The sequence below is a fragment of the Necator americanus genome, chromosome II (genome assembly GCF_031761385.1).
Source record: "Necator americanus strain Aroian chromosome II, whole genome shotgun sequence".
NCBI classification, from domain to species: Eukaryota; Metazoa; Nematoda; class Chromadorea; order Rhabditida; family Ancylostomatidae; genus Necator; species Necator americanus.
Window position 1 is genome coordinate 2,555,665 of NC_087372.1, and position 18,382 is coordinate 2,574,046.

General features: G+C 39.0%; 2 protein-coding genes across 2 annotated transcripts; both read left to right on the top strand.

Moving 5' to 3' along the window:
• Nucleotides 1-4,744: 4,744 nt before the first annotated feature.
• RB195_016675 (uncharacterized protein) lies at nt 4,745-10,154 on the top strand (the record flags this gene model as incomplete). The annotated part of the gene is made up of 5 exons (XM_013451047.2): nt 4,745-4,799; nt 8,591-8,652; nt 8,909-9,063; nt 9,357-9,516; nt 9,867-10,154. 5 exons carry the CDS (start codon nt 4,745-4,747, stop codon nt 10,152-10,154), a joined length of 720 nt encoding a protein of 239 aa, XP_013306501.2.
• A 1,867-nt stretch (nt 10,155-12,021) lies between these two features.
• RB195_016676 (uncharacterized protein) lies at nt 12,022-16,238 on the top strand (the record flags this gene model as incomplete). The annotated part of the gene is made up of 11 exons (XM_064183311.1): nt 12,022-12,030; nt 12,414-12,546; nt 12,613-12,797; nt 13,250-13,383; nt 13,780-13,954; nt 14,022-14,129; nt 14,616-14,798; nt 14,862-15,029; nt 15,278-15,337; nt 15,910-16,057; nt 16,120-16,238. 11 exons carry the CDS (start codon nt 12,022-12,024, stop codon nt 16,236-16,238), a joined length of 1,422 nt encoding a protein of 473 aa, XP_064039192.1.
• Nucleotides 16,239-18,382: the final 2,144 nt, after the last annotated feature.

The following is an 18,382-nucleotide window of genomic DNA, read 5'->3' on the forward strand; positions in this document are numbered from 1 at the left end:
CCGTGACCTGCAGCGCTATTACCGTGTTTGAGCATTGAATTGGGCGAATTTATTTTTTGATTCTTCAATTTTCAATGTGAAGAAAAAAAAACATTAAACGTAATGTGTAGAGTAGAGTGCTGTCTAAAGGAAATTTAAAGGAAAGATTTAAAGGAACTTCTGCTTACGTAGCGACAACAAAAATCCTTGTTTTGAGTAGCCGATTGTATGCGTAAAAACAAATGCAGGTGCTGTGTACCTGGCCGGAAGTTAATTATGACTGAACCTAATAGGACTTACCTAAAGTACGTTCCAGTTCCTACCTCGGCGGCGCAGAGATTGCAACCGTGAAAATTTCTCCGAATCGTGACCTTAGAATATTAATACCAATACGCTTTAGGGTAAAATTATTGTTAATTGTAAATGTAGTTGTATACATTCGCCTAAAGCCTGGAAAAAACCTCATTGACACTGGTAATAAAATTTTATCAAAATTAGAATTGCACTAGTAGAGTTGTGGTTCTTGCACTGTACTTGCACCTTATAACTTCGTTGATTTACGTATCAAAGGTATCCGAGTAATTGATTGAAGCAAAACAATACAATCATAGTTAGTCATATAAATATGTAGATAATATTTGAATGAATGTTATTTCTTATTACATTCCTACTTCCCTGTACTTTTCCGGTGGTATAGTTTAAACGAATAAACTTGAATTCTTATTTTTCCCTTAGAGAACTCTGTTTGTAGTGGTCGCTGTGCTGTAATCATACTTTCATAATCAGATTTCTTTTTCCCCAAGCATGCTCAACAAAGAAAATCCTAAGCCCATACTGTTTGATCTCTGTTCAGGACCAGCGGATAGGAGGGAGGGAGAGGGGGTTTGATGGAATGAATAACGTTCGATTCCATCTTTTCAAGCTCTGAAGAAGGTGACTTCGCCAAATTTCGCCAAAACGTTAGCAAATAGTGAAAGATTATAATAGCCATGGGTCCAGCTCAGATTAAAAATGCATGTTAAATATTACTCTTGTTCTAATGTTGTTTGTTTTATTGTTATTGTTATTAATATTGTTCTGACCACTTCTCTTGTTTTTCTGTGTACACAAAATATGCTGTCGGAACATACATGACACGATAATGACTCTGAAATCTCTGATCTTCATCTCTGATCCCAGCTTCCTTCTCGAAACACATTTTGTCTCCTTGGACCACGGTAATACTGGTTAGTAACCGTATTCTCACTTTACGGAAGGTGTCTGTTCCCATGTCGACGTATTTCTTCCCGCTGATGCTTTCTCGTGTGCTTGACACACTTTTTTTAATTTTTTCCTCATCGCGTCACAGAAAAGTATCTGTTACAAGCGATTTTTTCGAATGCAAATGGAGACCAAACCGATTTTAGGGATGTGTGCCTTCAAACTATTAAATCTAACGATAAGCCAGAACATAAACAAAACCATTCAGTCAACGGAATGAGTGTAGCGCATTCGGCAAGAGGTGCCGCTTTGACAGCGGGATCGATCGTTGGTTCGAAACAGGCCTAGTGCCACCCGAACTTTTCGTTCGTTCTTCCGAGATTTATAAATTGGTGTCAGATTACTCTGGGAGGATAAAAACACTGCTTTGACTCATCGGCCAGACCCAGCAAGTCATGGTCTGGGCCAGCTACACTCTCGTAAACCTCAAACGATTCTGAATTGAAGTGAACGTGGTGGCGCATCCGAAGAGGGCTGATCAACGCCAGGAACTTTATTCTTTGCGAGACTTTATTCGACCAAACAGAACTTACACATAAACTTACACATAATAGCACATAATAAAACTAATTCACAAATACTCTATTGACTTTTTCGTTGACTTTTTTCGGCCACAACGGTCGAGCATTAGAAGATGGTAATTGGTTCTCTAATTACCTCTAATATTATTCGTCTAATTCACTTTGTTGCTAACAGATTATAGGATTAACTCCACAATATTTCATTTACTTATTTAATGGACAGGCTGCTATTACCTTGAACATAGCTCTGCTCAGCCTTCTCGAAATACAGCAAGAGCTGGCACAGAATGCATCCATTCCTCACTGCAGCAAATCCCGGGATCCGCATGGCATTTCGTGTGAACTGCCTATTTACACCGAGTGACCTGTATAGCTCAGATTGACAACGTCCGACGTTCCCTCCAAGGACCTCACCGATTTCTTGTTTGGCGATTTGGATTTTTCGAGGAACAACAGCACCTTTTTGCGATACTTGGGTAAATTCCGCAGTATAACTGTGCACGTTACATAGCTCATACGTGCCCAGAGAGTAAACTCGAATCCCTGATTACATTCAGTACAAGCAGAGCCACCGTAAGGAAATAGCAATCAGATTCGTGTACGCGGTTTCCCTCTAAAATATATTCTCAGGATTCCTTTAACCGTTAAAGGAAGGCCTACTCGGAAAGTTCAGTTTTTTTTTTGTTGTCAGTTCTTCATAAACCTAGTTACCCCGTTGTTCCTTCTCCACTCACGATTTTTTTTATTTCTTACAAAGTTTGAGCGTTAGTGATATTACATATAGTCTAATATTACTCTAACGTTTCAAAACGATTTGAAGAAAGGAAAAATTGAGAAATTCTCTGCAACCCATTTGACTCATGCTATAATTTAAACATTCTACACGCAAAAAAAAATGTGTAAAAAAATTCTACCAGCACTTTTTGAAAAACTCCAAATGTAGAACATTGTGAAAAAAATAAATAAAAGTTGTTTTACTGAAGTGTTATGGAAAAAAAACCCGATATTTGATCTCCTTATTTTGGTTACGGTGCTTAGCTTTGAAGAATAACCGACGATCATTTTCTTATTCTCATATCTTTTGTTTTTTCTGGCTGATTATTTCTATTATTATTTCATGATTATTTCTATTATTTCTATTATTATTATTATTATTGATTTTGCTGATTATTTCTATTATTATTATTTCTCTACAATCACTACATCTTTCGGTAGTTCATCGGAAACTATTGAAGAGTACGGATTGAGTATTTTGGATTTTGATCCACATCAACCACGCTACTCCTATTCTTCAATTTTCGCATCTATAAGAACAATTTCTAAAAAAAAATTCTTATGGGTGTGAGATCATTGTTGAAAAATGTCGGAAAATTCACCCTGCCATTCCCGGGAAATTCATTAATTTATTCATTAAGAAACGTCAATGAGAAGAAGAAAAAAAAAGCAGTACCAGAATTGAAGCACAGTTTTTGTCACATTTCCTTGAATTAAAAAGTACTGATAAAACAGTTTGTGATAGAAAAAATATGTGGTTCTTCATCTATACAAGGTGACTTGGTGCTCTAAAGAGATTTTCCCTTCAATTCAGAACAAGATTTCCCATAATTCAGATTCATCTTTTGAAAGTTCGTTTTAACCCATTTATTGGGACCCTGCATGCGGGCACTTATTGGGACCCTGCACGAACGGTCAAACAAGAAAATTGTGAAGGTTTAGACATTTTCTGCAACATAATTCCGCAACATGATTTTTTTTTGTTGAAGGGTCAAAGGAGACGAAAATAGTCAGAACAGCTGGGCAGTGTGACAAATGCACTTCCAATGCTTACACTATGTTTGACTCGGATTTTTTTTTCTAAAATCCTAAGATTTTGTTTGATGACTAAAATAATTCCACACCTGATGAGTGTTTCACGGTTAGTTAACGTCTAACTTCTCGTTCATTAGCCGCTATACAAAGTAATACGTTCGTGGAACAACGGTTGCCGACTTCCTGATGATGGTGTATTATAAGTCGTATAATAATAATCTTTTTCAGTTTATTCTTTTGGAAAAAAACTATTTAAAGACCAGTTATAGATGATTTTTGTGCAAATTTCCAGAACTACATATAACAATTATCGTCTTTAAATAGTTTTCCCCTTCATCAAAGAATGATTTAAAGGATTGAAAGCGGAACGAATAGTGTCAATTTCTTCACATTTCCTCAAGAAATAGGATGATTTTCGATCGTTTTGAGTTCATCTGGAGAGCTTACCCGCTCACTCCTACTAATTCTTCGTAGAAAAACGCTTCAGAACATTCATCATATACTAAACGGTGACATTTGTAGGCATATTTTTGTTATATTCTTCTGGTGTACTGCTTTTTTTTATATGTTCTGAAGAGAAAACGATTAGCTTACGAGGCTGAATGAATGGGTGGCAGCACATTTGAACTTTGGGTAGCTAAGGTCCTGGAGCAGGGTGTCATCCACTTGTAGACTCATCCAATTACACTTCTCGTTGACATTAAGGCATTTTTACTTGTTCACGTGTTGGAATTCATTAAAATTAACACACATTGCGCACACCTCGCGAAGCGAGTTCACTGCTCGGACGTAGAGCGGCGCAAGCCCAAACGCAGCTTAAAGGCATCACCCCACGAATCTGGGGTGGTACGGATTTTCGGTGGAGTATTCGTATAGGGAATCGTAGATTATTGAGAGAAAGGTGATTCCGTCCATTTGTTCCTAATTGCCGTAGAAAACGGCAATGAAGATACGGCTTCGAGCGTTCAGGCGCACTATTTTCTACAAAGAGTTCGATTGGAGCGCGCCAGCCTTGTGCACGCGGAGCATCTTCCGGGCCGGTTTTTACGGCAATTAGGAAGAAACCCCCCTCTCCATAGTCTCCCATCCCGTATACGAATACTCCACCTGAAATCCGTACCACCTCAGATTTTGGGATGATACCTTTAAACCAAAGTTAGGCGGCGCAGGCACGAATGCAATGTTGGTTGCGCCTTCGTAGACGAGTACCATGCAAATGTTTTCGCATGGGTACGTCGAGTTTCTTGGGCAGGAGTAGCGCAGTAAGTAATAGGTTCGACTACACGATCGACAGTTCGAAACGGCTCTAGTGCCAGCCAAACCAATGGAGCAGGCCAGCCATTGTTTCAGGATTAAATTGGTACATTCAGATCAAAACGACGTGAAGCTCGGTGTAGGTTACGGTTTCGCAAGCGGTTGCTCTCCTACACGGTGAAGTTAGCGGTTGGGATTGAGATGGGACTGCCGCGAATTGCAGTGGTGAGTAGTGCTAGCAAGGGTCCCACCTCGATCCTAACCGTTAACCTCTACCGCGCGGCTTCGAGAGCGTTCTGAGCCGCATGCGCCAGACTCGTCTGCGAGGACAAAAACGCTGAATTGGCGTATGGGCCGCCCCCACAAGTCATTGTACGGCTGTGCACGCGTTCATGAACAACCTCAAACGAATCCTCGTTAGAATCGAACGCGTAGGGGCGTCCGCGTAGGGATTGATCAATGCGATGCACTTTGCCCTTCACCTATTATCCACTCGAGATAATCAGCCGTAGTCAACTGCCCGACATGCGCCGAAGTAGTGTGCGACGGTGCGGAGATGCAAATAAATTGATCTACAGTAACTTATTTTTGTAAAACACACTCCCTCCGGAGTAGTTTAGTACTGGATTAGTGATTTTGGACATTTTTTAGTTGTAACACTAAACCGAGGGGTGAATGAGCTTATTGTTGTGTTAGCGCGGCGCACGACAAGCTCATCGGTACTCATTTCTTCTCTTTACGGTAGTTCTCCATTCTTTTTGCTTGATTACGGTGTTTTCTGTTGATTTTCTATGTTTTTTTTGTCGTGAACTTCGTAATTTGATGAGACCTCATTTCTTTTTGCTTTTCATAGTTTTTTGTTTTTGTATAAGTGAGCAGGATTAGGATCTTGTAGTTCTAACAAGATCTTTTAACTTTCGTCTTTTGTTTTCCTCCCAGGACCAATCTGAGTTCTTTGTTTGTAAGGATTTAATCTTTGTTTTATTTTTTTCTGTAACTGCGCTAGCCTTCTTCAAAGACGGATTCTGTAATGCCAATCTTGTAGAATTACAGAAAAACAAACATTATAGAAATGGAATTCCTGGAAAATAGGTTTGTAAAGGAGTCTAAAAGAACAAATGACGAACCAAAAAGGAAGTCGATAAGACTACAACGATCCTATACATGCATTATCATGCGAAACGACAAAAAAAAGCATAAGAAGCAAAAAGAAGAGAGCTACGGGGAGTTCAGCGCGTTATCGTAATCACCTATTATTTGGCTTTTGTTTCAGGAGTTGTTCTTCTGTCTTTTCTCACTGCATAATCCACTAACACATGCGATTCATCCTTTCATTTCTTTCTTATTCCTTCAAGATCACAAAAACAGCTGTTGCTCGGAATCGGCGTGGTCCCCGCGACGTAAGATCTTCGGACGACACGCCCCCGTACCGTAACTCGACTAGCTGTCCGCTGCGTGCTATCAACCGAGGGGAGGGTCCGTTAGGAAAATTCTAACAATGATTCCCAAACTGATTCGCTGTAGCTATGTGAAAATCGTCGGAAAATTATTTAGTAGAGGTTTTTGGCTCAGATTAAGTGGCGGTTCCAGTAGAATTTCTTCTCATTACCTTCTTTTATTTTTTTCTAATTTTTATTTCTTTCTTTTATTCTCATTCCTAGACTACACCTGTCTAACCCTCCTCTCCAATAATACCTTTTCGTTCTTGTAGCAGTTGATCCTACCATTTCTCTTTCATCTTCGTTTACTTTTCAGTAGAGTTTGGGCTCTACACTGACTTACTTTGGGTAGAAGATGATTCTTTTCAAGTAAATAATAATGTGATAAATTGTAATCTTTTTTTGTAAAAATGAGCGGAGCTATGGATTGGTGTGGTATATCCGTGAACCTAAATAGTTCCATAGCCGCCTTTTTGACTATTTAAAACTGTGGCGTGGCGCAGACGGTTAGAGGTCCGTTGTAGCCACGCGGTCGAGGGTTCAAAACCGCTCTAGTGCAAACCAAGCCCTTCATCCCTCCGGGGTCGATAAATTGGTACCAGACTTGTCTGGGAGGATAAAAACACTGACTTGATCATCGGCTGGCCCCCGCAAGTCATTGTATAGGCCAGTTACACGTTCGTAAACCTCAACGATTATGAATTCCAGTAAAACGCTTTGGCGCATCCCGAGTGGATTGATACGCCAGTGACTTTATCCTTTTTATCCTTTAGTTTATATTGGACTTGAAGAAAAACACTGAAGAGATTGGTGCGAATCTGCAGAATCCTTTTTATTGAGGTTTTTTTCTCAGGAAGATAGGAAACCAATGAATAATAATTTTTTTTGTTCTGATTATTTTTCTTCTTTTCTTTACTTTTTTTTTATTTATTTTTTCTTCTGTGATGCTAATAACGATGTATATTATGCAGTAAAAGCTCCGTCTCTGACAAACAATTAATTTAATTCCTCCGAGGAAAACCTGTTAGTATTTGAAAATAAGTAGGACTCAGCAGGTAGAAAACCTGTTTATTTCAATCTATAGTTTGGAATAAGCGCACGGTTCCAAGTTCCAGTGATAAGATCACAAAGTTTCAGTCATTTTCTAGTACTTTCTAAACTTCTATCGAAATGAGCATCATCGCATATACCTCAGAAATTCAAAAAAAAAAGAACTAAAAAGATAAAACTGAAAAAGAAAAATTTAGAAAAAAAAACTCAAACTGTTCTTCCAAAGGTTTTGTGGTTGTCTAGTGTCGGCATTTTCTCCATTTCAGGATAAGACAGACATCTAGCACAAATATTTTAATGTCACAGTGATCCACAAATGGTTCACATCCGCTAATAATTATTTTTTACTGTTTTGAACTGACTCTTTTTCTTTCCTTCGAAATGAACTCAAAATAAATTACGTAATTTGAACTAGTTTTAATTTTAATTTTTTTAAAATTAATTAATTTACTTTTTTATAACAATTTTTCACCGTATATGCCTTATTTTTGACAGAGCTTACAAGAAACCGAACCCACTAAATCTCGTTTTTAGAATGAACTTCTAGAAAAATAAAAGGAAAAAATTTGTGCGATTAATTTGGCTCGATAGTTGTCACCAGACCATTTGTCTAATTTTTTCCCTGTCTTTTTCCTTTTTCTTTCTCCTTGTTCTATTTTTTCATTCATTCTCATTTTGTTTGAGTTAAAGAATTAATATCATGGGGAAAAATAGTGCGATTCGCTTTTCAATTTTTTCTTTTTCCGTGCAACACAACAAAATGGGCATTTCCTTTTGAGATTCTTCCATTTTCCGCTCAACACCACAAAATGAGCACATTTCTTATTTTTTTTACAAAACAATTCAACATCCCGATCAAGGTGGTCAAAGCCTAAGTCGATAATGGTCCGCCGACGTGCATGTTGTGATTGTCAAAGTGCAGAATATCGCCTAATGTATACCATTTTTTTCCAGAAATGAACACATCCGTTTTGCAATGCCTCTGGAACGCTCATCCGCAATACTTAGACACTACGCAACGTGTGCTTGTCGGCTTCTTACTGCTGATAATCACAATTATTTCGTTTATACTCAATTTTACGCTCGGATGCCTATGTCATCGTAAAAAATCGACTTTTGATGGAATATTTCGTTGGCATGTGATTAGTTTGGTCACTGCTGCATTGTCATATTTACTAACAAACTGTAGCATTCTAATTCCAACCGCATTATTTGGTCTACTTATTGATGATCCGCTGAACACAATCCTAACAGTTTTCGATGTGTTTGGATTTTTAGCGCTGAGTTTCACGACGACAACGATAGCCGTTGATCGTTTTATATTGTTCTGGTTTCAAAATGTAAGTCATAGCCATAGTCGTTACCACGTTTTTTGTCCCCCAGCCTATAACTCTATCATGCGACGCGGTTGCGCTGAGCGGCCAGCGGTCTCTCGAGGAAAGAGTTAACAAACAACGTAAAAGCGTAGTGCAGTCGCGTCGCAGTAACAGCAATATTTCGAAGAATCAATGAGACTAAAATCTGATAGGAACTGGATCCGTCTTCTCTTATCACCTTTCTAAAAAATCGTTTTTACATATTATTTCGTATTTTAAGGTCCATGTCCCTACTGCTGCTAAACGACTGCGTCTGTTTTCGTGGTTTCCTGCAATTCCTTGGCTCACATCGATTTTCCTAACTGTTCATATGAACATTGTTGGATGTTACGCTAGAACAGATCCGTTCACGCTCACCTACACTTACGATTGCAGGTATGCGTTAAACTATAAACAGTGTAGAATACGGTGTGGTTCACTTTTTTAAAGCTTTTTTTTCCTGAAAGAAACATATAATCGGGTCAAAACGACATGATGCTCGTCGCAGCTGCGACGGTAAGCGACTACATGCGAACCACAGCGATGAGTGGTGCTAGCGAAACGGTTCCCTCACGATCCTGACCGCTACGCTTCTCCGCACCGCTTCGAGCGCAGACGCTTACGTAACTGCAACGTACTTCATGTCGTTTTGACACCCGACAATAGTTTTTTTTTTCTCATTTTTTCAGTGAATGCGGTTTTTATCGACCATTCATGTATTATCTGAACTTTTCACTTCCTGGAATTACTATTATTTTATATTGTGCTATATACGCCAAAATATTGTTTCTACGAAAACCATTCAGGGATGTTGTTCGTTCAAGTGAAAGGAAAAAGGCAGTGAATTTGGTAGGTGAAGCGGTCCTGGTTCCATTATTCATAAAATTATGGTAATTCTCTAAAACCATATCTGGAGCGCAGTTTTTTTTTTTGAAACATCTATTAGAAAATGTGGATAGTAGTTGAATTTGCACAAATCTATTTTTCATCCTATTACTCATATACGGGACGTATTTACCACATCACCTTTCTCATCCGTCATGGAATCGTTTCCCGTTTATTCAATCAGGCTGTAGATATCAGAATTGGAGATAAAATTAGAGAATGAAATGCATGATCTCATTTGACGTTTGACTCAGATTTCTGTGGAGCTGTTTTTTTTTCTCGTTTTAATGGGTACTTAACGTCACTTATTTCAGGTGATGCAATGCTCGTTGATATCCGCAATACAATTCGCTAGCAGTGCATGTTTTTATGTGATCCCGGCAGTTATAAATGGTGGAAATACAGCACAATATCTGACAATGATCATATCAACGTTAAATTCGATGGCTAATCCATGTGTGATGTTCGCGTTTCAGCCACGACTACGAAAAGCTTTACGGAAACGACCATCCGCTTCCACTAAACTACCTGAAATTACAGTGAAAGTGCAATTTCAGGCAGGGAATCAGAACATTTCGTCAGGAGAAAAAAAGAAGTTTTAGACTATATCATTCTCGTTCATTATTAAAATGTATATAAACTTTGTAAATTTATTCGTATATGACCGGAATATTCCATAAAATATGCCTTTTTTAACAAGGTAGTGAGGAATTAATTAATTGGTCGGTTAATTGGACGGTTACCCTAATAATAACACACTATTATTAACTGAACTTGACATGAAAATCACAGTAAATGAAATTTAACAGTCGGATGCGATGGTACCGGGGAAAAAAATAACAAATAAGAATTAATTGATGTTCATAGATTGTCATGTAATTAGTAGTTTACAGTATAAAGGATGAAAGATAAAGTTTCTGGCGTCAATCAATCCGCTTCCGGATGCGCCACCGCGTTCACTTTAATTCAGAAACGTTTGAGGTTTTACGAACGTGTCCCTGGCCTATACAATGACTTGCGGGGGCTACCGGATGCGTCAAGTCAGTGTTTTTATCCTCCCAGACAAGTCTGGTAACAATTTATCGACACGGATGAAAAGATTGGTTGGCACTGGGACAGATTCGAACCTTCGATCGATCGTGGAGACGTGCGAAACTTCTTAGCGACTTTGCCACACCCCCTCATTTCAACATCTTATCTCCTCGTTATTCTTCTCTGAGAGGATTGCATTGACACTTAAGGGCATCACCCCACGAATCTGGGTGGGTTATGCCTACACGGGTTCGTAGATTGTGGGGAAGAGGGTGATTCCGTCCATTTCTTCCTAATTAGCTCGGAAGATGCGGCATGTGTACGAGGCTGGCGCGCTCCAATCGAACTCTCTGTAGAAAATAGCGCCCCGGAACGCTCGAAGCCGCATCTTCCAGGCCGTTTTTTTTTACGGCGATTAGCAAGAAATGAGCGGGATCTCACTCGTTTCTGCAATCTACGATCCCGTGCAGTCTTTAACCATCGGAAATCCATATTACGTCAGATTCGTGGGATGATGCCTTTAATGGAAATAATGAGGCACACAATACGTGGAATGGGGCACACAATATGTACTGGCGATTCCAGAAATAGAACACGGGAAATAAAATTATGCTGTCTACGGACTATTAAAATGAACTGAGTTCAGGAGTGAAAAGGGTTAATGGATCTCGGGATGGGTATCTCATGAATAACGAGTGAAGTAGAACAATCAGAATGGATCCGAAGGCACTGAGGAATCACAGAGGAATAATTCCCGTAGATCAACAAATCTGCTGGGGGCACGGAGGGAGGGGGCGAGGTTGACCTACGGAGCAGGCCTCTAACGTCCCTAACAAAAACATTTGCAATTCATAGATGCGCGGAAGGAGGTGAGTTGTTCCGTTACCATTTCCAACACATGAGTTGTTCTTTGAGGTAATGTAGCGTCTGAATGCTTACTGTAGTTAAATAAGGCGTTTGAAAGGAAACAAATAAACAAATAAATGATGACAGATTTGTTTACATATTCCATCCCAATTCAAAAAATGTCGCCCGGGAACATATACCACTCTCGTCCGAGGAGTTCATGGACGAATGAGGCCCGGTGATTGCGGTGACATGCTCGTGAACGTTGTGCAGAAGTCGCAGCTACAGACACACATTCAAATAGACGACGGAAATTGTCGACCGGGCACAATCCGTCGAGTATTTGCTGCCTCTCTGATTCTCTTCTCTGAAGAACCTGTTTTTATTTTGATAAACAATTAAGGTTGTTAGTGTGAGGGATCTTTACAAAGAGTATCTACTAGTTACGTCCTTGGATGCAGTAGAAGTCGTACTGTTTCCTTCTTCTTTCTTATTCTTTTTTTTCTCTCCAGGAGATTGTACAAGGCGCACAGAGTCAAAAGCTTCCTACAGTCCTGTTTTCCTACTAATGTGAACTGAAACTGCTAAGAAATGTTAGAGGTTTGTTTGCTTTTCTGTTCAGATTCTAACATCGAGACTTTTTCCCATGAAAAAATGAATAAATTGTGAACGACTAAGTGTTCATGAATCTGTGTTGTTCTTGTAATCGAACTACTTTAGGACAACTTATAGTACTTATTTGTTTCCTTCGTGTTTCGCTACAGCAGAATCGTGAAAAGCCATGACATTTCAGAGGCGTTAGAATTGTGCTTTTTTTTGTAGTCTTTTCAAGTCGTTACGAATGAAAATAAATGATTGATTTGGCTGTTTATCAACATTTAATCGTTTCCAATAGAAAGAAAATGTAATGGTAATAGTGTCTTGCAGTTTTGTTTGAGCAGTTAATAGTGTACGATTTCTTGAGCATTAGAAGCACAATTCAGAAGTTGCTTGTTGGGAGTTCTGGCAGTGATCCATTCTCTGTGATCATCGTAGACCCTCGAACTGGTGTCGCTTCATGGAGTTATAAAGGTTCAGAATTGCAAGGAGCTGCTGTTGGTCTTGTAGAACCCTTAGGTAATTTTTTTCTGTTGAAAGATGTAAAGTTCTCTTCTCGATGAATGTTGCTTTTCGCTTGTACAGGTGTTAGCGGTGATCATCTTGTTGTTTCCATCAAGGATAGACCTCTTATTCATGCTTTGGCCGTTCATCCTCGTGACCGATACCACCAGAAATCCGTAGTGAGCGGTGTGGTGGCCGCTTTTTGTACAAACAAAGATGGCTCTTTGTTGTTTGCTGCTGTAGGAACCCAGCTGTTTATATGGCTTGTAAGTTTTTTTTTAAAAATCTGTTCCGTAAATCATTTATCAGTCATCATTTGACGAACTTTTTGATTGCAGTTTTTTTTTCTTTTTGCTTTGCATTTATTATTAATATGAAGCTTATTTTGCTTCATATTACTTGGAAAAGACGTTGTATTCGTTTATACATACTAAAACTAACTGATCATGCTTGTCCCTTATTAAAACTATCTATGGCTCAACGTTTCAGCATCACTTTGTAATTCATCAATATCAAGTTATTGTGGGGTAGTATATAAACTCTTTTTACCACACAAATCAAGATTTCTGAGGAAAATTGTCTGCTTTTTCGCAATTGAAATCGTATTTAACTCCTATCGAAATTTTCTTAGAAATATCTTCCTGCGAGGGATTTTTGGATTTCTTTGTTCTTCTTTCTAAATACTCAAGCTTTTTTTTTTCTGAGAAGGCATTTTCAGTTGTCCAGCGGAGAGCTTTTGGCAGCAGTGGATATCCATTATCAACGGATAACACGGATAGCATTATCAGCAGACGAATCTGTATTGTTCACAGCTTCAGCAGATGGAAACATTAGTTGCTACTTGATTTCCGAGTAAGTTTCCATTTCTGAAGTGATTTTTGGTTAATTGTATACTTATTCGTGCCATATTAATGCAACCCTTCACTAAAGCGTTTCATCCATGTTATACTGCACTTGAGCTAGTTTTGATCTGTTTATTGTGCAGAATTTTCTTGGGTAATTGAACTTGATCGACCCGTTTTTGAAGATAGCGACTTTTTTCCTCTCAGCTCCATCACCAGAAATGACATATGTTCCTTTTTATATCGCTCAATATTTCGTTAGCATTTAGTTGTTCCAATTGGTTGAAAGGTACTGAATCCTTCAGCGGAGTAATACTTGTAAAAAAAATTCGTCACATTTTGCGAATCACGAAACTAACTGACTAATGTTTATCACATATTTCAGTGTGTAAATGTCCCATTTTAGCATAACTTCTCAGGATCGAAATCCGAGTATTGAGCCATTACGAAAGTGGAGAGCTCATACTTTACCAGTGCGAGGCCTTTCAGTCAGTCATGGATCAAATCCACGTGTTGCTAGTTGTGGTTTGGATCACGTAGCCCTTATCCATTCTGTGTCGCTTGATGAAGTTCTATTTAAAGTGAGTGGAAGTTCTCATAGTTTTTGTCTTTGTCTGTGTGTTTACTTTTGCAGCGAAATCTTTAAAGGTTTCCGCAGATCGTCCTCTAACTGCTTGCGTCCTGGATCCGGCCGAATCGAGGTTATTTCTGGGCTGCGACACAGGAAATATTGCTCAGATAAATCTTTATGCCGTAGTAAGTTCATTTTGGTATAGTTTATCGTTTGCTTACTTGAGACATGCAGAGATCATTCTGTCTGCTAAACGAAACTTTGGTAAATCATTCAAATCAAGGAATGTACTGTCTGATCAAAACGACATGAGGCTTTGTCCAGTTACGTAAGCGGTGCGGTGGAACATAGCGGCTAGGATCGAGCGGATACCCTTGCTAGCATCACTCATAACTTCTGTGTGCGATGGTCCACCTCGATCCCAAACGTTACATCCACCGGGTTGCTTCAAACACAATCGCTTACGAAACTGCATCGAGTTTCATGTCGTTATGACCCTACTACCATATTGCTCATCAATTCGTATTTTGCTCTCTTCCGTATTCGCTTGTTGTTTTTACATAAAATTGCTTATTAAATTCTTTAACTTAATTTCTACGATCTTTGATCTCTCTGACTCTCTGATGCATGAGTATCATCATATTATTATATTTTTATATTTCTGTCTATAGGATGATCAGCGTGAAACTCTTGTACAAGTTACTGATGAGAAGAATGAGAAAGTGCCGATATTCAACGGTCACTGCGATGAAATAACGGCGTTGTCGGTTAATGGTGACGGATCTTTATTGGCATCTGGTGATTCTGCAGGGAAATACTGTATATGGGAAATTGTTAGTCGACAATGTCTGAAGGTAGCTTTATTTTTGAACGGCTTGATAGATTATCCACGATTATTACGAAAAACTTTTTTTGAGGTATCATCTATGCGTAGCCCGATTTCTTCACTTCGATTTATTCCGAACTGGCCAAGTATTTCCGCCTCCGAACACATGTCTACACATCCTTGCTTTGATTTGCAACGTAATACGTGTAAAGGTGAAAAGATATGGATGAGACCTCATGATGGGAAGTATGCTAATAAGGTAGGTTTAAGTTCAGAAAAGAATACTAGAAGCGTAGAACCTATTTACTATTGTTTCCAAGAATATTATTTTCCTCGAAATTTGCAGAAAGCCAGTACTTTATTGTTCAAATCTTAGAGCAAGTTCTAGTTTTCTTGGTACCGGAGCAGATAATTTGAATGTGGCTGTTGAACCTGTGCTATCATTTAATTCGAATTTTCACTGTAATTCTCTTCAAGATTTTTGATTTAGATTGTGATTAATTATAGGATTTCTGGCATGACGAGGTGGACCATCTTTTATCGAGTTTAATGCAGGAATCTGAAGAGGTACACTTTAATATGTGTTATTCATTCTTGTTTTTTGGTTATCCTTCCGTCTTTGACTTCTTCTTCAGATCACGCAAATATTTTTTATTGTACTTTATTTTTCTCAACTCGTTCATAGCTGTTCACCTAATTGGTAGAGTGCAGATAACTAAAAATGAGTACTTAGAGGGTTTTGGGCTTCTTGTCAAAGCTGAACAGCTCCGCGTTTTTGTATGTTCATGTGGTTGTCACACAGCTTCTTCATAATCCTTATTTCCCGAACCTCTTGTTTCTTAACCCATAGTTCTTTGGATTATATTAGCACTGACCCTGTATCAGTGGATAACTTCACTTCTTCAAATTGCTCGACCACAATTTTGCCTAGCGGCAGGGCAGTTTGGTTTGGAATGGGTGAAAAATTCGTCGAAATTTGTAGTTCACGAAATAAGTAGCTGCACCGTACTTACATTTTTGTCTGCTTCTCTAGAATACGATACATATATTTTTATTTTTCAGAACAATAGAATGTTAATTTCAAATTTCCTTTCAAGGCTTTCTTTTTTCATTGAAGCTAGTGCTGCTCCAAATTTCAGAATGCACAAAAAACCCACAAAAAGGAGAAGGCGAAATTGAAGAAGAAAAAGAAGTTGCAAAAGTCGGAAGAAGATGAAGATCCTGATATAGTTGTGTTGGATGAGGATGCTATTGAAATTGTGGATGAGTCACGTGAAGTTTCAAACGGTAAGTAGGCTGGAAATTAGGTTGTTGTGGGCATACGTTCTTATTTAAAATAATTGGTTCAGGGACTACATCCAAGGAGGACAGAGCATTAATAGAAAAACAACAAAAGGAAATCCAAAAATTGAAAAGAATTAATGCTGAGTTGTATAGTTTTATGGCTAAAGAATTGACAGATAGGTGACGTAGTGCTTGTCGACTTATTCTTATTTTCTTTCCTTTATGCCATTGTTGTTACTGTTTTTTGTTGAAGTATTTGTTGTTGAGACGTTTGCAAATATGGTTGGTTTTCGTCCTTGCTTCGCTCGTGACATTTTATAAAATTTATATTAAATTTGGTTTCCTTTCTGACACCTGCTATATAGCGAGTTTTACGAAGTGGCAGCGGCGGAACACAATCACATGTATTCCCGCGCGTGTGAAACTCCACGAGCAGCCCAAATGCATACGACCCATCCATCGCTCGTATTGTCGTCAACATATGGGGAACTTCCCTCACACTCTGAGGTGACAAGATCGAACTGTGTTTGGATGCTCGTGCTCCGACTCATAGAAAATAATAAAAGAAAGATAACGCTCGAAGGCGTATCTACCGGGCCGTTTTTTACGACAATTAGCAAGAAATGGACGGAATCACCCACCTCTCCATAACTGTATCGGAGCCCTATAACTTAGGCATTAGTCTTAGGAGCACCGTGACATGTAGGCTAAAGCTACTAAGAAAAAAAAGAAGACAAATCTGGAACTACTACTGTTTTAGATAAAGGATAACGTTACAAGCGTAACAATCCACTGCGCCAACGAGTTTTACTGCAATTCGTAGTCGTTGGGGTTTTGGAACATTTAACCTTACCAAACTTTCCAAACAAACCCACCAAAAGTGAACAGCTAAGTCACAGCATATATTACTTCGAAAGAAAAAAAGGAACCGAAAATGGCTTTCAGAATGGCTCAACAATCCAAGATTAGCAAGCATGCATGTAACGACTTTTATTCACATATTTTCTATTTGTATTTCCAAGTTGCTAGCCCTAAGGAAAGCCGTTGGGTTAACCTTAATGAATGAGTGAAATGAATGTTTTCTCAAATTCTACCTTGGATTTCGATGATTTCGATGATCCGGCCAATTAGTAATCAGAGCGAAATTACGAAGAGTCAGAATTCAAGGCACGTATGTAGTGTTTCGCTCTGGGCATTAGTATAGGCATAGTACAGTTAGAAGGACGTGAAGTACAGCATTGCATTTGCGTAAGCGGTTGCGCTCGAAGCGGCGCGATGGAGCGTAGCGGTTAGGATCGAGTGAGGACCGCTGCTACTACCGTTCGTTGGTGCCGTTCGCGATGGTCCCACCTCGATTCCAACTGCTATCTCCACCGTGGCGTTTCGACTGGAACTGCACTTCAACTTTATGTCGTTTTGACTATATATCGCCTGTTAAGAACAAAAAATGGTGAAAGGAATAATTCGTACAGCGACTTCCAAGACTTCTAAAGTTGATGCAGAAACAGCTTTCTGCTCAATCTAGTTGCTTGCCGAAATAAAGACGTTTTGGATGTAATTACATAGGTGCTGTTGAAGAATACAATTGAAAAATAAGTGAATGATGGTGGTCAAAACGAAATGAAGCACTGTGGAGCTGCGCAGCGCGGTGGAGCGTAGCGGTTAGTATGGGACCACTGCCAGCACCGCCCATTGCTACAGTTCGCGATGGTCCCACATGGATCCGAGCCGCCACGTTTGACGCGCCGTTTCACGGAGCAGTACGGTGTTTCATTTCGTTTTGACCCTACTATATGTTGTCGATATAGCGCATCACGTGGTAGGAGCGCTGCTACTGTGACAAATGGTGGGCATGTACTGTTTTTGCTAAATCTACTTCAAGGAATTTTGATCGTTTCTCGTTCCTTACCTTCTTTTTCGCGGATATTAACAAAAAAATGGTTGGTTTTCTTTAGACTTCTGCTCCTGAAACTTAGTAGGACCCAAGTAAGGTTAAAATTCATGGAGTACTGAATGAAGTGCGAAATCTTCGCTATAAAACAATTGAACCCTTTTTTGTTTTCTGTTAGCGTCTATTGTTTCCTTGTTTTTCATCAGTCATTTTGCATTTTATTATTATTTTATTTTATTATCTTTTCATGTTGTCATTTTTTGATTCGTAATTTACGTTCTTAGCCAATAACATAATCCTTATTGTTATTGACACTGTGAAAGAATAAGGCATAGTTTTAATCGGGGGTTTTTCGAACTCTAAGCTTTACCCCTTCTTCACTGTAGAATTTAGTTTCACTAAGTTACTGCGTAACTCTAAGATTATTTGAACTGTCT